Here is a 20644-nt window from a genome sequence, read left to right as displayed (position 1 = left end):
GATATGGAGCATTAGACACTTTGAATATCAACGATAATATTGTAATGTTTTTTTACATCTTAAGCTGTTGAGTTACAGGGTTAGCTGGATATATTAGTTATTTTGATACACGTACTTACCTGGAAATTTTCGTATTAAGCAAAGATGGCGATAGCGAGTCAAACATTACGACTTTTACCTTTAAAGTAACATTGTGTGACTTTACGTCATTGGTTAGGTTTCGCGCTTTGACACAAAATTGCTCGTACTGTAAAACCACAGTAAGTTATAGTAACGTGATTTTATGAAGTTTGCGAATTTTCTAGTCAGACTATTTAAAAATAGATATCGGTATTGGCTGATACTAATGTATTCAATGATATCTCTTGCATGTCTGCTTTGGGTGTGAAGGGTCTTGTCAATGAAACTCTGAATGCGATGCGACATTTAACGGAAGAACAGTTTTTGTGATTTAAACACATTTCTTCTGTTCCCGTTACATAACCGAGGCCCTGTGCTTCTGTATACGTGGGGGTTCTATTAAATAATACGTTATGATACGGTATATTCATTCATAAAATTTTCTCGCAGGCTCTTCACTGCATCTGCAGTCCGTAGCTTTCGGAATGAATGAATGGATGACTCATCACACTTAGCCGAACCCATTAGGGATGGATGGAGAGAGAGAGAGGATGAGAGATGCGATGCAGAAAAAATCCAAGTGATCTTCGTTCATGTAATGATAATCTTTCAAGAATTAGCTGGGTGCAGGGTTCATCAAGCTCGGTCCATACTTTCATGTTATTCCCCACATGCATGTACATTGAACACCCTTAATCTGTAATGACGTGTCGGAGACCATGCAGGGATTAATTTGCGTGAGCTGTCTAAACTGGACGAGGGTATCATCATATCCTATTAAATACTGTCCAGGAAACATGGAAGAAAGCGAATTATTCCAGTGAGCTCAGCCCAGCCTTGTCTGCAGGTGGAGCTATTCTTTGGAGCATTGCAAGAGTTTTGTTAACTGTGTGTAAACATTGCTTTTAATAAAAACATATTGTCCATATCGGAGATCATCCGTCGTTCGATCTTTTGAAGAAAGATTCAAGGAATTGGAACTTTTTTGTGAGGACTAGCGCCTCGCTAATCCGCTAATCGGGTGCTTTTGGACCCTCCATGCAGTAACAGTCTAGTGAGATGATAAAACCCTGTTATACCTTTAGAAGAAATACAAAAATATTTTGCAATTGGAAAGATAAGAGAATATAAGTCATGCCGGTTTAGAACAGGGTTAACTTTGTATAACTAGCCATAATGGGTTGGGTTTCATTTGATTGTTTCAAGGGCAGTTGTAATTGGACAATGACAGTGTAGTTTCTTTCCCTGTGTTTTAGGTTAGATTAGCCTAAATTGAGGGGAGACACTAATGCGACGCCCTAAAAGTACTTGTTTTGTCATGGATCAGTCCAGGGATCTCAAGTCTCAGGCATTCATCGTGAGACACACGCATTTCAACCTGTTCACACGCTCACACCTTGAATTTCTCACGCTGAGAAGTAAGGGATGACTCATCAAGCTTTATACAATTAATGGATGAGGCAAATGAAATGTGAAGTGAATAAAGTTAAAGCATCACGTTCACGTCCGATCACGGTGCATGTTTGTTTTTTTCGTGTTCACAGCGCTGAGCATCACAACCAGTCGGCAGCGCGAACGTAATGACCGATCAAAAGTTTAGTTGAGTCACCGGCGTAAATGAGTTTTGTAGAAGCTTGCTCGAAGAGAACAGCAGATACGATCGGTCGGACCCATTTACTGTATTATAAACGGCAGTTTCACGCAGTCCGTTTCATACTTTATAATGCGAAATTATAATGACTGTTTTTCGCTCGCTTCCTGTTTATTCCCAAATTAAATAAACTTTTATTTTTCATGTTGCTTAATGACAATGTGAAGATTTGCTAATGCAAAAATAGAATTATATAATCACAATACCAAAGCATCAATATTGTTTTTTTTGTTTAAATCTTGCAGTGCCTGTTTTTTATATTCATGACATGATCAATCTTTTGTGTACTGCAGGAGAAAGTCCACGGAAGCTGAGTGAAAGTTAATGTTTAAACTTGCAATGTTTGTTTCTGAAAGAGAAAATGTATTTATTCTCAGAACAGAACGCCTGTTTGGGGTTATTCTTGGCTCCGTGCGCGTGTGCTTTTCTTTTCCATCCCGTGTTTGTTGATGTTTCCTCTGAAAGGCTGGCACTGCGGGTCGACGTCAGCGGATCAGTGGACCGCCCGTGCTCCTTGGGGTGGGGGGAATCTGAAATGAGAGCAAAGGAGGGGGGATGTGGCCTTTTGTGTCTGATCTCGATCTGTGCTTGTGCGTCATTATGATGTAAGAGGGTGGGTGTTTTTTCCCAGTCCTAGCCCATCACTTCTCATCCCGCCCATCATTTATTCATCATTCCATCATTCATTCATTATTGCCCACATCCTGGTACATTGACCTCCTTTGATTAATTCGTATTTCCCATCCACGTCTTTCCCAGTTTCACACAATCTTTATTACCTGACACCTTTTACTTTTTTTTACATGGTCGTTCTCACATTTATCTCACTTTTATGATCCATTATTCCAGTTTGAGTTTTCTAGCATTATTTAGGTGAATCTTACAACCTGTCGAGAGCATTCAGTTAAAGATAAAAATCATTTGTAAAGAGTTAATTATGATTAAAGAGAAGTATTTTTCCAATTTTTTCCTATTTTTCTGGGGGCATTAAAAAAATCAATTTTTATATGATTATATGAAAAATCGCTGCTTGGACGCTTTGGTATCGTGTAGTCAATTGTTTTTTCATGTTATTTTACATTTGACTTTATTTTAAATTATTTCAGAAATGCATTTAAATGGATATGTTAAAAAAAACTTTTTGCTATACTTTACATTAATTCACAGTCTAAAAAGCTGCAATTAAATGGTGATAAACAGTTACCCTGGTGGTCATCATGAGGTCAACATAAAGGTTATGGTATATCTGGAGACATAGAAGTCAATTTTTATGTCCCTGTTTGCTAATTGCATGTTTAATTGTTCATCGTAAAACATTACCTTATATCACAGACATCTTAGCATGAACGGTTCTCTGCTAGTCATCCTTTTATCCCAGGCAACATGTTGCACACGTCGTCTTCGACTCTCCATCACCCTGGCCGGAAGAATCAGTCACGAGCAGATACATCATTAGCATCCCCCGCCAAAGCATATCGTAAATCAGAAATCGATCGTCTTCCTCCGGGCGGTCTGGGCTGTAGAATTGGATCAGGGTCGTCCCACGCTCAGGGTGATTTGGCTCCGATGTGTCCTGATGCAAGGCCAGTGAGTCATTAGTCATCAATTAGTCCGCTTCAGTCGCTCCTGAAACAGAGTTCAAAGCGAGCGCACCACTCCACATCAAAGTGACGAGATAATAGTCCTCTGTGCTCCTTGTAGTACTACAAGACTCATTAAGAGACGGCCAATGATTTGAATACGATGCATTAAAAAGCAAAAAATCTGATTTTGTGATTTTTTTTTATGTCATAAAGCTTAAATATTAGTCACCCTTTCTGTTTGTCGTTGGGTTTTTCAAATATCGAACCAATAAAAGACATTAAAAGGGGCTTGTGAACTTTGACCACACAGTATTATTTGTTTAAAAGTACAGTGTTTTTTCCATTTCCTGAAAAACTGCAAATTTAGACACTGAAGGTTCGGAAGGACAGCAACGATTTATGTAAATATGTACATGGACTTAAGCAGAACCCTTGCATAGTGAGTGTTTATCCATGTGGTACGTATTGCCTTATTATTGGATTATTTTAAGAAAATTCGTCGTCCCTTTAAATAACCCTCACACGTTGATCTCGATAGACCCTGCTTACCTAGTGTTATTCTCATCAGATCTGATGTTTTGAGCCTGTCACTAGCCGTGTACACACTCATTTATAAACAGCCTCACTTTGACACCATGATTATAGTGGTGAGGGCTTACGCACGGCGTAATAACTTCCAGCTAGCACTCGCTGATTATGTGAGTTAGTCGCTTATGAAATAAAAACGGATGCGATGTGCTCGCGGGGTGGGGAAAGTGCGAGCTAATACTACAATGACATAATGTAGAGGCAAAATCCCCCAAATCCCACCCCATGTGAGCTTTGAGATGATGTTCTTGTAGTAGGGTGTTTGATATCGAGATTTTTGTTTGTGGATCTTCAGCAAATGGAAATGTTTGGACCGCTCCCTCCTCCTCCTGACACCAGTTCTGGCCGAATTAATAATTTATGTTTGTGGTCAGGTTGAGCAGGGCAGGTCATCTTGTTCCCTCCATTATGCTCCATCTAGGTGCTAACCTTTATCATTTTTATGCTTCTTTTGGGTGTGGCTTGTTCAAATAATAACATTAAAGAATTTAGTTTGTAGACCTTAAGATCATATTGTCCATGCGTCCTGCCAAATATAATAAGTACACAATGTTTTCGAGACAGAACCTGGTGAACAGAGTGGAACGTCCTATCGCTTCATTGTGAATTGTATTGAATATGAGAGTTATCGTCATCTGTTCAATTCAACACTGACTTATTGGACTTTTAAGCAGAAAGTTAATTCTAATTTGAAACCTTATTATTATAGAGTAGATGATCAAATGTTCCCAGTATACCAATACACTTAAAATAATGTGTTTCCCATCTAGTAGAATAAATAGCCACAGAAAACATTTAAGAGAACAATATTAAAAATACTATTTATAGGTATGCGTCGAAGTATATTGATAATCTTCGTTTTATTATTTGCATTTTATTTCAGAAAACTAAACTGGAGAAACAGTTCAAAATATCAGAAAAGATGCTTTGTATTTTTCAGACCTCAAATATTGCAAAGAAAACAAGTTCATATTTACTTTTAAGCAATACAACATAATGTTTGTACAATGCGTTTAGGAAAAAGTATTTTTTCATGTGATAACCTGGATATTTACCACAGTCTGTCAGTCTTTCACATTGGTGTTGGATGACTTTGTCACTCCTGAGGTTTGATTTTGTTGAAATCCATCAGACACTGGACTGCAATGGCCACGATACATCTAGAAATGCTGATAAAATTTATATTAGGAATAGTCTATTACATTCTTCCGCAGCTGTATTGTCATGAAAAGCAAATTAAGTTATTGTACAAAAAAAGGGGGAAAAAAGGTGTATGAATCTTGTACATCTTCCGGCTTTCCACGTTTACTTGTTAAACGAAAGGGGGCGGTGCTACGCATCTTCTAAAAGAATACGGCATCTATAGCTCCAGAAAACATGGGAATGCGCTATTCTGTGTTTTACAAAAACATTTTCCTCTAAATCCTTTTTTTAAGCTTGCCCACATTCATGTTCTGTTTGAAAAATAAAATGTTTTTCTTTCTTTTCAGTTTAAAGCAGATCGACTTTATTGGTAACTGATAGGTTAACTATTTGTGTAATGAAACATAAAAGTTTTGGTGAATGTTATCAAAAATGCTAAAACATTTCAAGTAAAACCATTTAAAGCATGTAAAACCAAGTTTGAAGGGTTGTCATAATGTAATAATGTAGTTTAAAAAGGCTTTTTTTAAAAGAATGTTTAGTGAGATTTAAGAAGACAAAGTCAACTATAAATGAAAGTAAACCAGTTTTACAAAAATGAAAGATAAAACATAATAGTCCCAGTGCAAGCATATTCAGGGTTGGAATGATTCCCAAAATATTAACAGAAACATCATATTCTGGTTAACAGAAACCAACCGAAAAATGAATTAAGCCACTTCTTTAAAATAACTCCAATTTAAAAGCTGTGAATCCTGAGCTTTTAAATTGGTTATATGTTTATTTTTCGTGACTTTGGTTCTGTCTAGCCAAATGTTAAAAAAAACTTAAATGAGTTTGACTGATTTTGCCGTCTATTGTACAGCTCTTCTCTTTGGTGTTATCACACATTTATTCAATACTTTTTTGGCACACATGGTTTATTGACGTCGTCTACCTGCAGGTGTAAAATTAGCTTTAACCAGGCAAACCTTGACCCTCCTGGTTTGTAGATGTAGTGCTGAGTTGGACTTTTACCTTCCACCTGTGACTGAGGATTCCAGCATGGAAAGTACTAGAAACCTTCACTCTAAAGATAGACGAGGAAACAAACACAACCTCGCGTTCACCGACTGTTATTTCTTAACGCTTTCACCATGAGCGAAGTCACCACGCTTGCACAACAAGACGCAGGTTTGTGTTTACCTGAATGTGTCCTTTGGCATTTCTCTGTGTGTTTACCGTTCTCTGCGTCATTCGGCTCTAACACATCTCTCTTCTGAAAGTAACGTGTCAGTATGAGGCCGTGCATGAAAGAGCTCATCTGTAACAGGCTTTGCTGAGTCACAGTTTTTCACGCACAAACGTTCCAGGGCCAAAACTTCCACCAACGGTGCCGTTTTATCAGGCGCTGTGCACACAAATGTGGCCCATTGTGTTCCTTTACCCGGCTGGGTAAATGTCAGCAGTTGTTTGCATTCGCTTGCTAGATATGCTTATCAACATACGGGCCAAAACTAGAAAACTGTCGACGTGCCGGTGAGCTGCCCCACAGCAATAAGACCAGAAACTACAGATTTTCTGCATTCTTAACGTACAGCGGGCATTAAATAAAAATGTATATTATACATTTTCATAAATATTGGTTGCACATCATTTTTCAGGATACATTATTTGACATGAAAAAGTTATTTTATATACTGTATTATCGGATTTCGTTACCCAACTATTGTGTCCAAAAGAGGGATATTATCATGAAATATATTGAAAGAATTTATAAAGTTGAGTTTTCTCTTTTTTACCAACGAATCGCACTTAATATACAAGTGTAAAGTGGCATAGAAAAATGTTGCATCCATTATTGGCTTATGGCGAAACATTTTATTAGGTTTATTATCACAAACCAAGGAGATACATGTGAGAAATTATTTACGATTTCATATTATGTGTAGTTATGGTGGTTTTTAATATCACAGTTCCTGCCAAATCCGATATATTGTGACACAATATGACACAATATTTAATTTACAGTAATTCTGGTTAATGTAATAACGGTTGTGTCAGTTATAGAAGATGACGATAGATTAGAGAAGTGGTTACAAGTTATCAAGATGTTCTGAACAGTTAACTTCCACGTTCTGGTCTTTTTTTTAAGCAAGTATCCCTCCATAATTGCTCGAAACTCATCTCTGGATCCCTTCAGTTTCTAATTTGTACGTTTCACAGTCCAGTCAATACCTTAAGGGTATAAATAAAGGTGCAATGTGTGAGATTATGGAGGATCTATTGACAGAAACGCAAATAATATATATATATATAACTGTGTTTTTGGAGGTGTATAGAGACCTTACATAATGAAGCGTATGGTTTTTATTACCTTAGAATTAGTTATTTCTATCTACATACACCGCGGATTCCCTTACATGGAATTCACTATGTTGTTTGTACCCTTGGCCCTTGGTTGCTGTTCGCAATCTCGCCACTAACTTTTTTACACTGGACCTTTAAAGCTAGGACCTTTTTTACATTGATATGTCACATTATGAATCTGTCAGCTTCGAGTATTATGGTTCTGTTAATTCAAGATTCAAGGCTTGTGATTTGGGGAAGTGTGATCTGGTGCAGTGTTGTGTGCTTCTTTTGGTGATGTAATTGTTAAAATGTTTCTCTGCAGGTCCTGCTCAGGTTCCCATGATGTCCCCAAACGGTTCAGTGCCTCAAATCTATGTGCCTCCTGGATACGTTCAACAGGTCGGTCCTCATGTTATCATTTCATACTGATTGTTTTTATCCAAATAAGTACCTTATAATTAGGGATGTGTACCGAAACCCGGTATTAAATGAGCCCGGGGCTAAATTAGGAAAGACCGGAGCTCCGCCCTTATCGGTTCTGCTTTCGATACTTGAGAAGCAAATGGCACGGAATCTTTAGTTAAAATCTGAAAATGCACTTCCTTCCTGTAATGACTATTCATCTCCAATGACGTATAATAGACGGCTTGGGCGGAGTATCCGTTAACTCCTCCCCTTCAGCTGTCAATCTGCTGCCAGTTCCGTTTCAGGAATCAACAGCTGTTTTTATACATTCAATCAAATCGCAGAGAAAGCTGTAAACCAAGCCCACTATTTTTCTTATTACAAATTCCAATGCACTTGGAAATGCGTCAAATACGGATGTAAAAACTATCGCAACTTCCAGTTCATGGGGACTTTAAATGCCCTCTAATGTCTTTGAAGTTTCAGCTCAAAATACACAACAGATCTTGTATAATATTGTGCCCTACAAGTCTATTTTTGCCTGTGAGGAAAAACAGGCTGTTTTGGTATGTGTATCTTCATTGACATATCGCTTATTGCTCCGCAAACTCTTTGGATAAAAGCATCTGCTTATTTGACTAGTAGATATAATGCATATGCATATGCAAATGAGCTGCTGGTCTCCGCCTCTTTCCGGCAGAAAGCGCATGGCTCTGCCATCCGGTGCTTCCAACAACACATTGCTCTTATAAGTGAGAGGTAACATGATAAATGCATCATATTTATGAAAAACGAAAACATGCACTTTGAGTGAAATGTAATTACATTTCCAGAGTAACTTGCCGAACACTGATTTTAAGAGACCTATCCCTACTTATAATCCAAATATTTATAAGACCACAAGAAACATTTAATTAAATTTCGACACATAATGTTAAAAATGCATGCTGTAAGACGTATGGCTGGAATACACTGCAATACTTGATATCAGAGCAGAATTTTGGTAAATATACTTAAATATATATATATATATATATATATATAGAATTTTAATGTAATACTTGCAGACTTTTTGAAAGTTTCAGATAGAAACACACCAACTGATCAAATCTGCGGACTGACACTGACTTTCAGAATCTGGGCAACTTCTGAGCAGAAGTCTTGAAGTGTATTTTAAGCCTTAAGGCTACAGGCTCATCCCTGTTTGTACGCAGTTCTCTTTAAGATGCCTGGTTTGGGCAACAATTTAAGGCATGTGTTATCCAGCTAAAAGTCAACCCCAGAATGCAATGCATCAAGTAGACATTAGACAGCCTGTGTAACCTTCTCTCTTTATCTTCATAGATCATTGAGGAAAATGGAGTTAGGAGGGTGTTGGTGTTACCTCAGGCGGAGTTTCATACGAGTGGACATTCCCCGCTTCACCACCCGCCGCCTCACGCCCACCTGCAGGCCTTCATCCCACACCCACACATCATGCACCCTCACCCTCACCTGTACTCAGGCATGGCTGGAGGAACCGGAGACATGAGCCCTCAGTACATCTCCCAGTACCACCCAGCGCACCCCACGATCTACACAGAGCAGGGTCAGTACATGCACGTTTTATTTAGCCTCTTAAAGAAGGAAAAAGTTTTTGTAAATCATCAAATCGGTGTAATGAATTCACCAAAAATATTAACTGCCCGTTTCGCCTGATTGTTACAGATGCTCACTCGGCGCACGGACGTCCGACGTTTTCATATCGGGATGATAGGAGTATCAAAGCACAGGAGCGCCTGCAGAAGAAACTGAAGGAGCGACAGGGGGTGGGCGGAGGTGTGACCCCCTCCAAAGACAGCCCCCCTCCCTCCCCGCAGAAGACCTGCGGGACAGGAGATCTTCAGAACGGACTAGCGGGTAAAGGCGGGGAGCAGCAGGCGCAACACACCGTCCTGGGCAAAAGCCCTCCAGGGAGAGGGAAGGAGGCGGAGCCTGCAGGTACGGAGGACTTCACTTTCCGCTTCAGACGTGCACATTAAAGCCTATTGTATGCTTAGTAAGGGTCAGCACGCTGTGCACGTGAAAATAGTATGCGCACCAGTGGATTTTTGTAACTGCGCATGTTGCACATTCTTTGCAGTAATTAGTTTATTCACAAGGTGGCACATTGGTTTGTGTCATTCCCTGTAGGCCGGGATATGTATTGCAATTCGTTGCAATTCCCATGCGTCAAATGTCAAGGCTGTGCATACTTAAGGCATCATTTTCAGGACTGCTGTCATAACTCCTAAAAAGCACAAAAATGGACATAGAAACTGTTATTATACAGCATTTGCAACTGGAAATGTGGTGGAAATGTCCCATTGCAGTGGGTTATAACACTTGGGGGATGTTTTAAGCATCTTGCCCGACTTGTGCCTCTTTCAATCATAGCACAAAACTGAACACTTCACATTGTCTCAAGTGGCTCATTGCTTTCATAAAACAGCCGTAACCGCTGCTTCATTATTTTAAGTCACTTTGACCCAGAAACACATTTTCAGTTTTATACACTTACAAAAAAAAGTCTTAAATGGAATAAGAGCGACTTCTGTAACCAACGCTGACAAAAAGGCTTATTACACATCGATGCAGGAATGATGTGTGGGTACAGGTGCGTGTATATCAGCTATTTTACAACAGTTTCTACCATGACCGATTTCACAGCTGATACAGTTTTAAAAATCAGAAATGAATTCCCTGTTCATCTGATTAAAAGATGAACTTTCTTACAAAGGAGAATTCGATATTAAGCATTTATCTCACTTTGTCAGTTCATAAGCACCCAGACTTTCTTCTGCGTACCGTCACTGATCATTTTCGGACACCGGTGTTTCATTACATTCCCTCTTCTAACAAAATCGCACCTCTTGTTGGAGGTAAAATTGATTTTGTGATCTGTCGGGAGATGTAAATGGGGTCCATTTAAGGGTGTCGTTCTCCGGCCCCTGTGTAAACAGCCCTGGCCGCTCGTCTCCCCTCTCATTAGCTCCTTTAGCTTTAGGCCGCTGCTCGTAACATTCGATGGGACCGACGCGCAAATTTATCAGCGCTAACTACCTTCCAGCCTGAAGAAACTGTAACTACTGTCCGCTGATCCACCATTTAGAAATGAAATATTCCTCAAATATGTGATCAAAGAGACTGGCGTCATGCCTGCTTTTCAGTTTGTCGATAAGGGGGCTGTTTTATCTAGATTATTTCTCTTTTGTTTTCTAGAACTGGATGAAGCGGCAAAGGCTCTACAGGAAAGATTAAACTCCATCTGCAAGCCGGTGGTAAGAAGATATGATTTTATGCTCTTGTGTTTTGCTTTGTGTGTGCTGCAGGACCTGAGTTTGCTTGCAGCATTGTTGAGGATTCAGGAATATGTACAAAGCACACCAATCGAGTGAATACACAGTTTGCAAAGCGTTTGGTTAATTTTGCAATTAATACCACAATGTTTATTGGGCAAGAGGGCTCGTATAGACCGTTTCAAAGCAACAATATAAAGAAACGTTACTGCGTATGCACGCTGTCGTGGACTAACCTCTTGAGACGTTTCCTGTAAGATGTCATATAGACAACTAGAAGATGTCTGTGAGATGTTTATAATTTAGAATGGAGGTAAAAATGACAGATGTTTTTACACAGCAGATTTTTTCCAGATCTTTAGCAGACGTATCTGAGACCAGAATTCTAAATTTAGATGTATCTGACAGATCAGAACAAGGATGAGGAAAAGTATTCAAGTGTAGAGGAAAGTGCCCCTTGAAGCTCCGATTCAGTTTTGGCCTACAAATACACGCTGACTTGAGCTATTCTTGGGCGAGAACCCGAAAGGTACATAGTCATGCATTATAACTAAAGACGACACTTGTTTCTCAACCGTGTTAAATCTTAAAATATTCCCTCTTGCGTAACGGAAGTTTCTCCTTGAAGAGCATATGAAATAAATAGTAGTCTTTAGACCCCTTCCGTTGACTTGAAACGAGCAGACGTGTGTAGTTTCCACATGAAGATCAGCGCATAGTTAAATATACAGTCAATTTAGCTCAAGTTAAATCGGTTGAGAGGAACGAATGGGTTCCTGCAAAATAAGACAAATTTGGTCAGTCAAGTAAATTCAGTTTAATAGACGTTTGACCCGTTTTAATCTTCCCTTTTGTCTCTGCTCACAATATGTACTGCGAATTGTCTATTTAAAGGCATAGTTCACCCAAAAATGAAAATTCTTCATTTATTCTCCCTCGTGTCATTTCAAACCTGTATGACTTTCACACAAAAGATGTTTAAAAAAATGTCGGTAACTGAACAACATTGACCCCATAGACTTTCAATGTATGAACACAATACCACTGAGACATTTCTCAAAATATCTTCTGTTGTGTTTGACAGAAGAAAGAGTCAAATACAGGTTTTTAGTGACATGAGGGTGAATAAATGATGACTGATTTTTTTGGGGGGTGTGGGGGTCTTAATCTATCCCTTTGAGACCTTTTCAATCTGGTGGGATCGAGCTACCATTAGGTGGCCTGTAGTTACAAATGTTGAATCATGAGTGTATTTCTATGCCGCATGTGAACGGATGTCTTGTGTTGTACCGTCAGGTGACAGATATTCAGGCCAGAGGAGTCAGTCTCAGCTGGGTTGCCCCATCACGGACAGAAAGCGAAGAGGAACCCAAAGAGGCAGACGAAAGCCCCGCTGAGCCAGTCTTCACATATGAGGTCTCGGTCTCTTACAACGGCAAAGACGGGAAGTACAAGGCCGCCCACAGGTGCGATAGCATGTTGAGTTGAGGGTTTTGGCGAGAAGTTGAGACTGTGTGACTGTGCACTTGAGGAACTCAATGCTGTTTTTTGTGGTTTGTTATGGGGTTTCTGAATTATGGAGTGGGCGAGGGGTCAATTGTAGTTCAGCTGTGACTGTTTCCTGTGACATTTGAAGTGTCTATGTTTCCTAATGTTCGCTATCTCATGCAAAGCGACTGATGTGTTATTTCCTTTGTCTTTTGCTCTTGTTGAAGCAGCGGTGTGGAACTAAGTGTAACCTTACAGGAGTTAAGACCAGCAACAGACTACCACGTCAGGTTTGTTTCCGGCAATGGCAGATGTTTCTGTTTTATACTTTCAATCGATTTAACATAATAGTTCACCCAAAAATGAAATATGAACAAAAGACATATCACGTTACAGTTTGACAACATGCTCAGTTGCACAAACACAGTTACAGATTCCGTACAAAACACAAAGCTCTCGATTTTCACGATTAGGGTTGTTAACATTTGTAAAAAATATTGTGATACATTATTTTAACATCAGTAAAATGTTGTAAAAATGGTCAGCATTCAAGGTTTAATTGAACCTTATGTATATGAATTGGTAAAAAATATACGGTAACACGTTACAATAAGATTTTATGAGTTAACAGTAGTAAAGGCTTTAGTGAATATTAGCAAACAATGAACAATTTAGTTTTTCAGCAATTATTAATCCTAGTTAATGTATGTTCATGTCAATACATTTTAATAATCTATACTCCAAGAGAATTTAAAGCACAACATTAAACAAGAACAGAACATCAAAACACTTTATATATAAACATGTGTCACATGTTGGTAACTTGGACAGTAGGAATAAACAGAGATCATGTTGTAAAACATAATTTTTTCTCTTCTTTTTGCTATATCTTTTAAATCGCATGCATTCAATTGACACAATTTTCAATTCCAGTGCTATGGATATGACATATAAATGCTTAGAGAATGTATTTGTTACCAATATACTGAACCATTTGTTTATATTTTATAGTCCAAGCAGAAGGAAAATATCAGTCTATGCAATAGTTTTCTGTTCTTTAAATGGAAATAAACATGCGTTATGGATGTAACAAAAACCAATTTTAAGAGACAACAAACTTTGTTGTATTTCTGTTCATTAAAATGCACCAGAAGCAATTAATACCCATCAAATGGAGATGGAATGCCTGTTTAAAGGACATGAAATATTTTATACATTTGTTCACGTGCCCATTCATGAGGAATATCTGCCATTATGGACAAAAAATGCTTTAAAAAGACGTCACATGGTTATTTCAAACACCGAATGTTGACGTGCGCTATCACTTCAGTAAAAACAGAGTTGCGACACACTTTGATCATGCGGCGTGGTCATGTGTTTTTAATAACATTTTGTCTGACGAGTGTTAGAGTGATTAATACATTTTTTGTATCTAATTTGACAAGGAAGGATGCATAATGTGCAATACAGTATGCATGCATTCATTTCTTATGTTTCTACATCGTTAAGACATTCACATAAAAATTCACAAGTCATTTATAAATAAGTAATCAATGAATGTAAATGCACCACAAAGAACGCTTCTTTGGGCGTTTTTGCCTTTATTTGGACAGCGAAGTGAGGAGGACAGGAAGTGAAGTGGGCGAGAGAGAGGGGGTGGGGTCGGGGAAGGACCTTGAGGCGGGACTCGAACTCGGGGTCACCTTGAGACGCAACAGCGCTATATGTCGGAGCTCTTAACCGCAGGGCTATCGGCTCTAAGGCAAACAATTTCAGTCAGTCAGATATTTTATTATACAATATATACAGGGAGAGGGTAGAGAACATTTTATTTCATGAGCAGTCTTTATAAAAAATCTTTCAACCACACATACAGACACACAGAAAAGCCTTTTTCATCTAGGAAACATCACACCACCAGTTTACCGAGACGTATTTGATCAATATACCTGTGAATGTCTTCGGGAAACAGCTATATGAATGGGCTTCAATGAAATGTTTGGAACTATAGAGCCCTCCAGGACACGAGCTACTTCCGCATTTCATTCATCCAACGGACGTCTACACGAGAGTCGCAACTCTGTTTTTCAACAGCACTGGTAAAAACCTTTGGTAAAATTGTAATTTTTTCACAGTAAGTTTGACATTGGCGTGGAATCGCCCAACTGTTTGACATCATGGAGGCCCTGCGAGAACCAATAACGTGTGACATCACTGACAACAATCTGCCATAACGCATCTTAACTAAAATGTTATATGATCACAGAAGATTCATTTTGGGATGACCTAAAGTCGCTGACCGTTGGTGTTTGTATAAATGTGTGTGTGTGTTCAGGGTCCAGGCCATGTGTGACTGTTTACAAGGAGTCCCTTCAGAACCTGTGAGCTTCACCACACTGAGCTGTGAGCCGGACACCCCCAGTCCACCACGCAAAGCTAGCGGCACCAAAAGCAGCCTCGTCCTGCAGTGGAAGGTGGACACACTCACAAACATTTAAGGACACTTGTAATGGAGACCGTGCTGATCATTAAACTGTTTTTTCCTAGGCCACATGTGACAACGGTTCCAAAATCCAAAACTATATCCTACAGTGGGATGAGGTACTTTCTGTTTTTAATCGATGTTTGGACTTTATTAATGTATTTTGCATAATAAAATGAAGCTTAGTTTAAAAGCATTGGGAATTTTGACGGTGTGACATGATTTACATAAAAATACAAACGATTAAAGGTAAAACTTATTAGTGGTATAATTAGACTTGGGAGATACACGTAGTTTCATCACCCGTCCTAAAAATGGGCGTAATAGTGACTTGGGTGGGACATTACTGATGGTGTTGCATTGGGAAATTGTAACTAATATACAAAGACTTGTGTAGTTTTACAGTATTACGTCAACGAACTTCCAAGATGATGTAAAATTATTTAAACAAATACTACAAAAAGCTATTTTATATAATGCCCACACATCATTCTAGTTAAGTCAAGAGTATTTTATTGGGTAGAAATTGTAAGTGGGCGGGCCTTCAGGTTTTCTTGTGGTTCGCGAGGTTGAGGATGTTGCCGTCATCTGATCTGAGGTCAGTACAGGAAGTTTTCGGTCTGTTTTAAAGTGCTCATCCCAGGCTCTGTGTACAGGGGAACGGCACGGGTGTGTTTGAACAGTGCTACTACGGCACGCAGAAACAGTACAGACTCACCAAACTCTCGCCAGCTTCCAGATATTCCTTCCGCCTGGCAGCCAAAAACGACATGGGGGTCAGGTGTGTATCCACGGGAGTGTCCCGGTGGTTGGGTTCCAGCCCTGGGGGTGGGATGTGAGCCGGGGATGATGATCGGGTTTGTCCGTGTATCTGCTTCACTCGTGTTGTATCTCTCTCTGTAGTGAGTTCAGCGAGGTCGTCCACATCATGACGTCATGTAGCGTGCCCGCACCCCCCCTGAGCCCTGAGTTGGTTCAGCCCGGGGTGACGTGGCTCTGTCTGCGGTGGAACAGACCCGTCGGCTCGCCTAAAGAGGATGACATCGGTTACGTGCTGGAGATGGAGGAGGAGGGCTCAGTAAGTGAATTTGAACGAGGGATGCCATTAACAGATGATCACATACGTAAACAATAAGGCATGAGAGGCTGCGTTGTATAGCGAATAACAGCCATTGACCGATCAGAATCAAGGACTGACACTGGTGTAGTTTGTCACATTTCGTTCATTTATTTGAGTTTCTTAAGGTGTCATACTTAAGGTGTTGGTGTTGACAGCTGATGTGTGTTTTGTGTTGTTCAGGGTTATGGCTTTCAGGCCAGTTATGATGGTGATGAACTCTCACACACTGTGAGAAACCTGCACAGGAGCAACACATACAGATTCAGGGTAAAAACACAAGCAGCAAACACACATACCTGTCTGTCTGCTTTCTGTCTGTCTTCCTCTATTTTTGGTTTCCTTGTCTCTACTTTCTTTCTGTCTCTATTGTCTCAAGCGTCTCTTCTTTGTCTTTCTGTCAGTCTATCTTTCTTTCTGTCGTATCTTCCCCTTTTGATATCCTTTCTTTCTTCTCTTTTGCTTTATTGTTTGTCCCTCTGTCTTTATTTCGGTCTTTGCTTTGTCTGCCTCGTCTCTCTCTATCTGTCTGTATTTTTGTTGTTTGTCTTTGTTCATTCTTCAGCTCTGTCATGTTTTCTCTCCTCCACACACGCTCCTGCGGATGTCTAGGAGTCGTGACTGAGTCTCACCTGCGGCTGCGGATGCGTGCGCTGAAGCTGATGAGATCAGTCACTGCTCTCTGCTGTTGTTAGAGACGGCTGATCACAATCCTGTTTCCATAAACAAAAGTGTATTAATGCGATGAGAATGGCTGCATGTATCCTGATGAGAGGAGCTGGTTACGCGCATTTCCCAATTGCAGCTTATTACCGTGACACGGGACAGACAAGCTAAAATCATCAAACGCTTCCTTATCCTGTACTTCGGACAGGACGAAAAAAGTAGATTTCAGTCATGTTTGGCCATAAAATCAAATTGAAAAATCAATTATAATTTGTTATAATGAATTCAGTTTTTAAGTGATTTTACATTACGGGGTGCAGCTTTGTCACATTTATTTTCAGGACAATCAATCACGTTTCAGTTCTCATTACTGTAAAGGGCCAGATGTTTTACAAATTTTTTATTTCTTTAATAAAATTCTCATTATTCTTAATGATGTTTCGCATTAGATTCTCATTACTGCAATACAGTAGAGAGAATCATCCTGTTCAGACGAAATTGAAATGCATGAAAAGTTTTTGTCTGCATTACATTTGAGAATTGAGAAATGTGTGTTGCCTTGACAGTTAGATTTGTCATAAAAGGGCCCATCTTTTTTTCTTTTGAAATGAAACCCACACAGGATTTGTGGGATTTCCCTTGTTTGCTGTGGTTAAGCAGAAATTCAATGCCTCATTTATTTGGTATTCATCACTTTGTTGTCATCCCAGGTTATTGCCTATAATACGGAGGGGAAGAGTAACCCCAGCCCTGTGTCTGAATTCACCACGGCCCCTGACAGACCCAGCTGCCCCTGCAGGCTCTCAGTAAGGGGAAAACCTCACCCGACCAGCTTCCGCCTGACCTGGGGTCAGTTCACTACACACTGAAAAATGACTGTAACCCGATTATTATTATTGTGTCCTTTATACTGCTTCAGCATCTTTTCACAGTATTTATGTTTGTCTTCCAAAATCTACTCTGCCAAATTCTATTATATTGTCTTCACAGGATCAGACAATCCCATAATGCTCTCACACAAAGAGTAGCAAAATGTTTTTTATAAATATATATATAATACAATATGTATAATTTTATATATATATATATACTAGTATTCCATCGCATGAATTTTCATGTTGTTAGCTTAGCAACATGCTAACGTCAATTGACCAACCGCCAGTGATCAAGAACTGAACAAAGTTAATACTGTTTTGTTTTCGTCTTTTCAGATCCTCCTAAAGATAACGGTGGTTCAGATGTGACCAAGTATGTGGTGGAGATGTCTGATGGTTTAAGTGGTACGTTTTAGTGACATTTTCATCATTTTGTAAACGCTCATGTTGATGATGTCATTATTGTGGTAGTTCATTGATTGTGAGTGTGTTGTCAGGATGCACATGGAAACAAGTGTACAGCGGTGGAGGAACGGAGTGTGCTTGTGATGGTCTGAGTCCTGGAGGTTCATACCAGGCCAGAGTCCACTGCATCAGCGCCGGAGGCGAGAGTCCGGTATGTCACACACAGAATTCTTCTGATTCACGTTCTCAGAAGGAATGATCGAAACGAAACCAAGATGAATCATGAGATCTAAGGTAGAAACTTGATTAGATTTAAAGCAACAAAAAATCGATAAAGATTTTCGATGGTCAGTTTTAAAATAGTGTTGTATGATTAGCCAATTATCCATTTGATGCACAATAATGCACTTTAACTTAAAGTAAAGGAAGTTGTGATGGTTTTTTTATGAATATCTGTCTGGAATGAATATAAAATAATGGATGGGATATGATTCTTCCTTTGGGAATGTATTGAATTGCTCAAAGCGGAAAAGGCTTGCCATTGGAAATTCAGTAGAGTCCCGTCCTCACCGAAAGAGTCGATATTGAAGGGAAAGAGATGTTTTTCTTTCGACATAAAAAATAAGAATTGTCATTTATTTTATTTTATAGTGACTTTAAAATATTTTACAATTTCTTGGCTTTGTAAGGAACTTATTTTATTCTGTTGATATTTGGGATAAAGTTTAAAATCTAGTCATCCAAAGGTTGCCTTTCGTTTTTCTGAAAAATATGAAACATCTTTTGTTTGTTATTAAACAAATTACCCACCATGAGCATAGCTGTAGAAGCTGATATGACATTAAAATAGGAAAGGAAATAAAAATGTTGGCTCTAAATGTTCTTATGCATATAAATCAACAGTTAAAAATGTTCATTTATTGCAAACCATTGACATAGAGATTTATAAGTAGCTTGAGAGTTGCAGAGTTTCATCATCATCTGCAGAGTTTCATGAAAATAGAAATAGCAAAATTTGTTGAGCATTTATCTGTTACCGGGGAAACTGAAATAGCAGTAGTTTCTTATAAGAAGATTTGTTTTATGAATATGGTTCGTTTAGTCTTCACTTTAAATATATCACTGTTTTGCGGCCTTTAAAGAGCTTGATCTTTAAAACACGGCAGATGTGTCATGAAGTGATAATACGTCATGGTTGAAAATCTATTTCGCGATAGAAACATAATATTATTATAGCAGAAGCTCGATGGTGCGCTCTATTACACCAGGGCCTGGTTAACCACATCAGTCAAGGTCGCTCATCTCTGCGGGACTGTCCCGCTTATTTCTGTAGCGCGTTTCACAACAACATCACTCAAAACCTTTCTATTTTATTAAAGAAGACAAGGTTTTCTCCGCACATCGGGGTGTCGCCATCACTCGCCTCACATTCATCGGCACGCATTCGCCGAGTTTGCCAGATTGTTTCCCCTCAGCGCGCTTTTTTATCAATGGAGCGCTTTTGCCGTGCGGCTGGTAATCATTTTTGCCTTCTGTCTCCTGATCCCTGGGGTAATGGCATTGTCAGCGCTTCGCAGATGCGTATCTGCATGCGGCAGTTGTCAGCGCGCAGCTATGACTCATGTTGGCAGTCGTGTGAGAGAGAGGATGCTCACATGGCTGCGGTCTGATGGGTAAATGTATGGAAACGGTTCTCATTGAAGAGGTGCATGTATCTGGATTCCTGATGGAAGCAGCGAATCGGTTATTTTGAACAGGTTTTCGAAATTGATCCGAGACTCCGAACGGTTCAGTTAGGTTGGAAAATCTGTTCAATGTTATTAAACAAATTCTATTGAACTCAACGCGCTTAGCAGCAGTTCAGTGTAAATATTGAATTCATAAACTTAATACTAAATAGACATACGTTGTTATTTTTTATTGATGTTTGTGTTTTTTTTAGTTGACGGAAGCCCTGCAGATCCAAACCCCACCTGTTCCGCCCGGCCCCTGTCAGCCGCCCAGGGCGGTGGGCAAACCCAAAGCGAGAGAAGTGCAGTTACGCTGGAGTAAGTTTTGCTCTTGTGTGTACATATCATCCCCGCGAGCGAGTGGTTTTTCTTCTCAAATATGTAAATCAGAACAACTCTTTGCATTTTGTTTACAGCACTGTATGTAACAGTTAAGACAGTAAACGCAAGTACGACTAGATAACACCATGAATATAGAGTTGATTTGCAAAAAAAGATGTTTAAAAACAATGTTTAATTGTTAATATTAATATCAGTTAAACTGCAATTGGGTTCTTTTGAATAAGTAATAATGTAAAATACAGCTAACTAACACAAAGAACACAATAAAAACATGACTTACATTCTCTTCATAAAGAGTTGATTTGTTATTTAAAGTTGTTTTTAATGTTTATTAAAATCAAGTTTTGTAATACAATTGTACCGGACCTTTGACATTGACGAGAATTCAGATTCGGACCTTT

At 39.2% G+C, this 20644-nt stretch overlaps 1 protein-coding gene across 3 annotated transcripts in view; it reads left to right on the top strand.

The window, feature by feature from the left end:
* The window catches only part of fndc3a (fibronectin type III domain containing 3A), a 65424-nt gene that overhangs the window by 34438 nt on the left and 10342 nt on the right, over positions 1 to 20644 (top strand). Inside the window, exons 1-16 of one of the 3 annotated variants that reach the window (XM_079481635.1) lie at positions 6118 to 6258; positions 7739 to 7815; positions 9166 to 9409; positions 9529 to 9801; positions 11062 to 11120; positions 12435 to 12604; positions 12854 to 12916; positions 14962 to 15100; positions 15174 to 15227; positions 15765 to 15889; positions 16012 to 16186; positions 16409 to 16495; positions 17602 to 17740; positions 18103 to 18171; positions 18264 to 18382; positions 20114 to 20219. In XM_079481635.1, the coding sequence (XP_079337761.1) occupies positions 6222 to 6258; positions 7739 to 7815; positions 9166 to 9409; positions 9529 to 9801; positions 11062 to 11120; positions 12435 to 12604; positions 12854 to 12916; positions 14962 to 15100; positions 15174 to 15227; positions 15765 to 15889; positions 16012 to 16186; positions 16409 to 16495; positions 17602 to 17740; positions 18103 to 18171; positions 18264 to 18382; positions 20114 to 20219 (1936 nt within the window). In that variant the 5' untranslated portion in view covers positions 6118 to 6221. Of the gene's footprint in view, positions 1 to 6117; positions 6259 to 7738; positions 7816 to 9165; positions 9410 to 9528; positions 9802 to 11061; positions 11121 to 12434; positions 12605 to 12853; positions 12917 to 14961; positions 15101 to 15173; positions 15228 to 15764; positions 15890 to 16011; positions 16187 to 16408; positions 16496 to 17601; positions 17741 to 18102; positions 18172 to 18263; positions 18383 to 20113; positions 20220 to 20644 lie in introns of those variants that run through there. The other 2 variants (XM_079481634.1, XM_079481633.1) reach the window with 2 other exon arrangements.

The sequence above is a fragment of the Barbatula barbatula genome (assembly GCF_947034865.1).
Source record: "Barbatula barbatula genome assembly, chromosome: 19".
NCBI classification, from domain to species: Eukaryota; Metazoa; Chordata; class Actinopteri; order Cypriniformes; family Nemacheilidae; genus Barbatula; species Barbatula barbatula.
The sequence above is the reverse complement of the archived record's forward strand: the minus strand, read 5'-3'. Positions and strand labels throughout refer to the sequence as shown.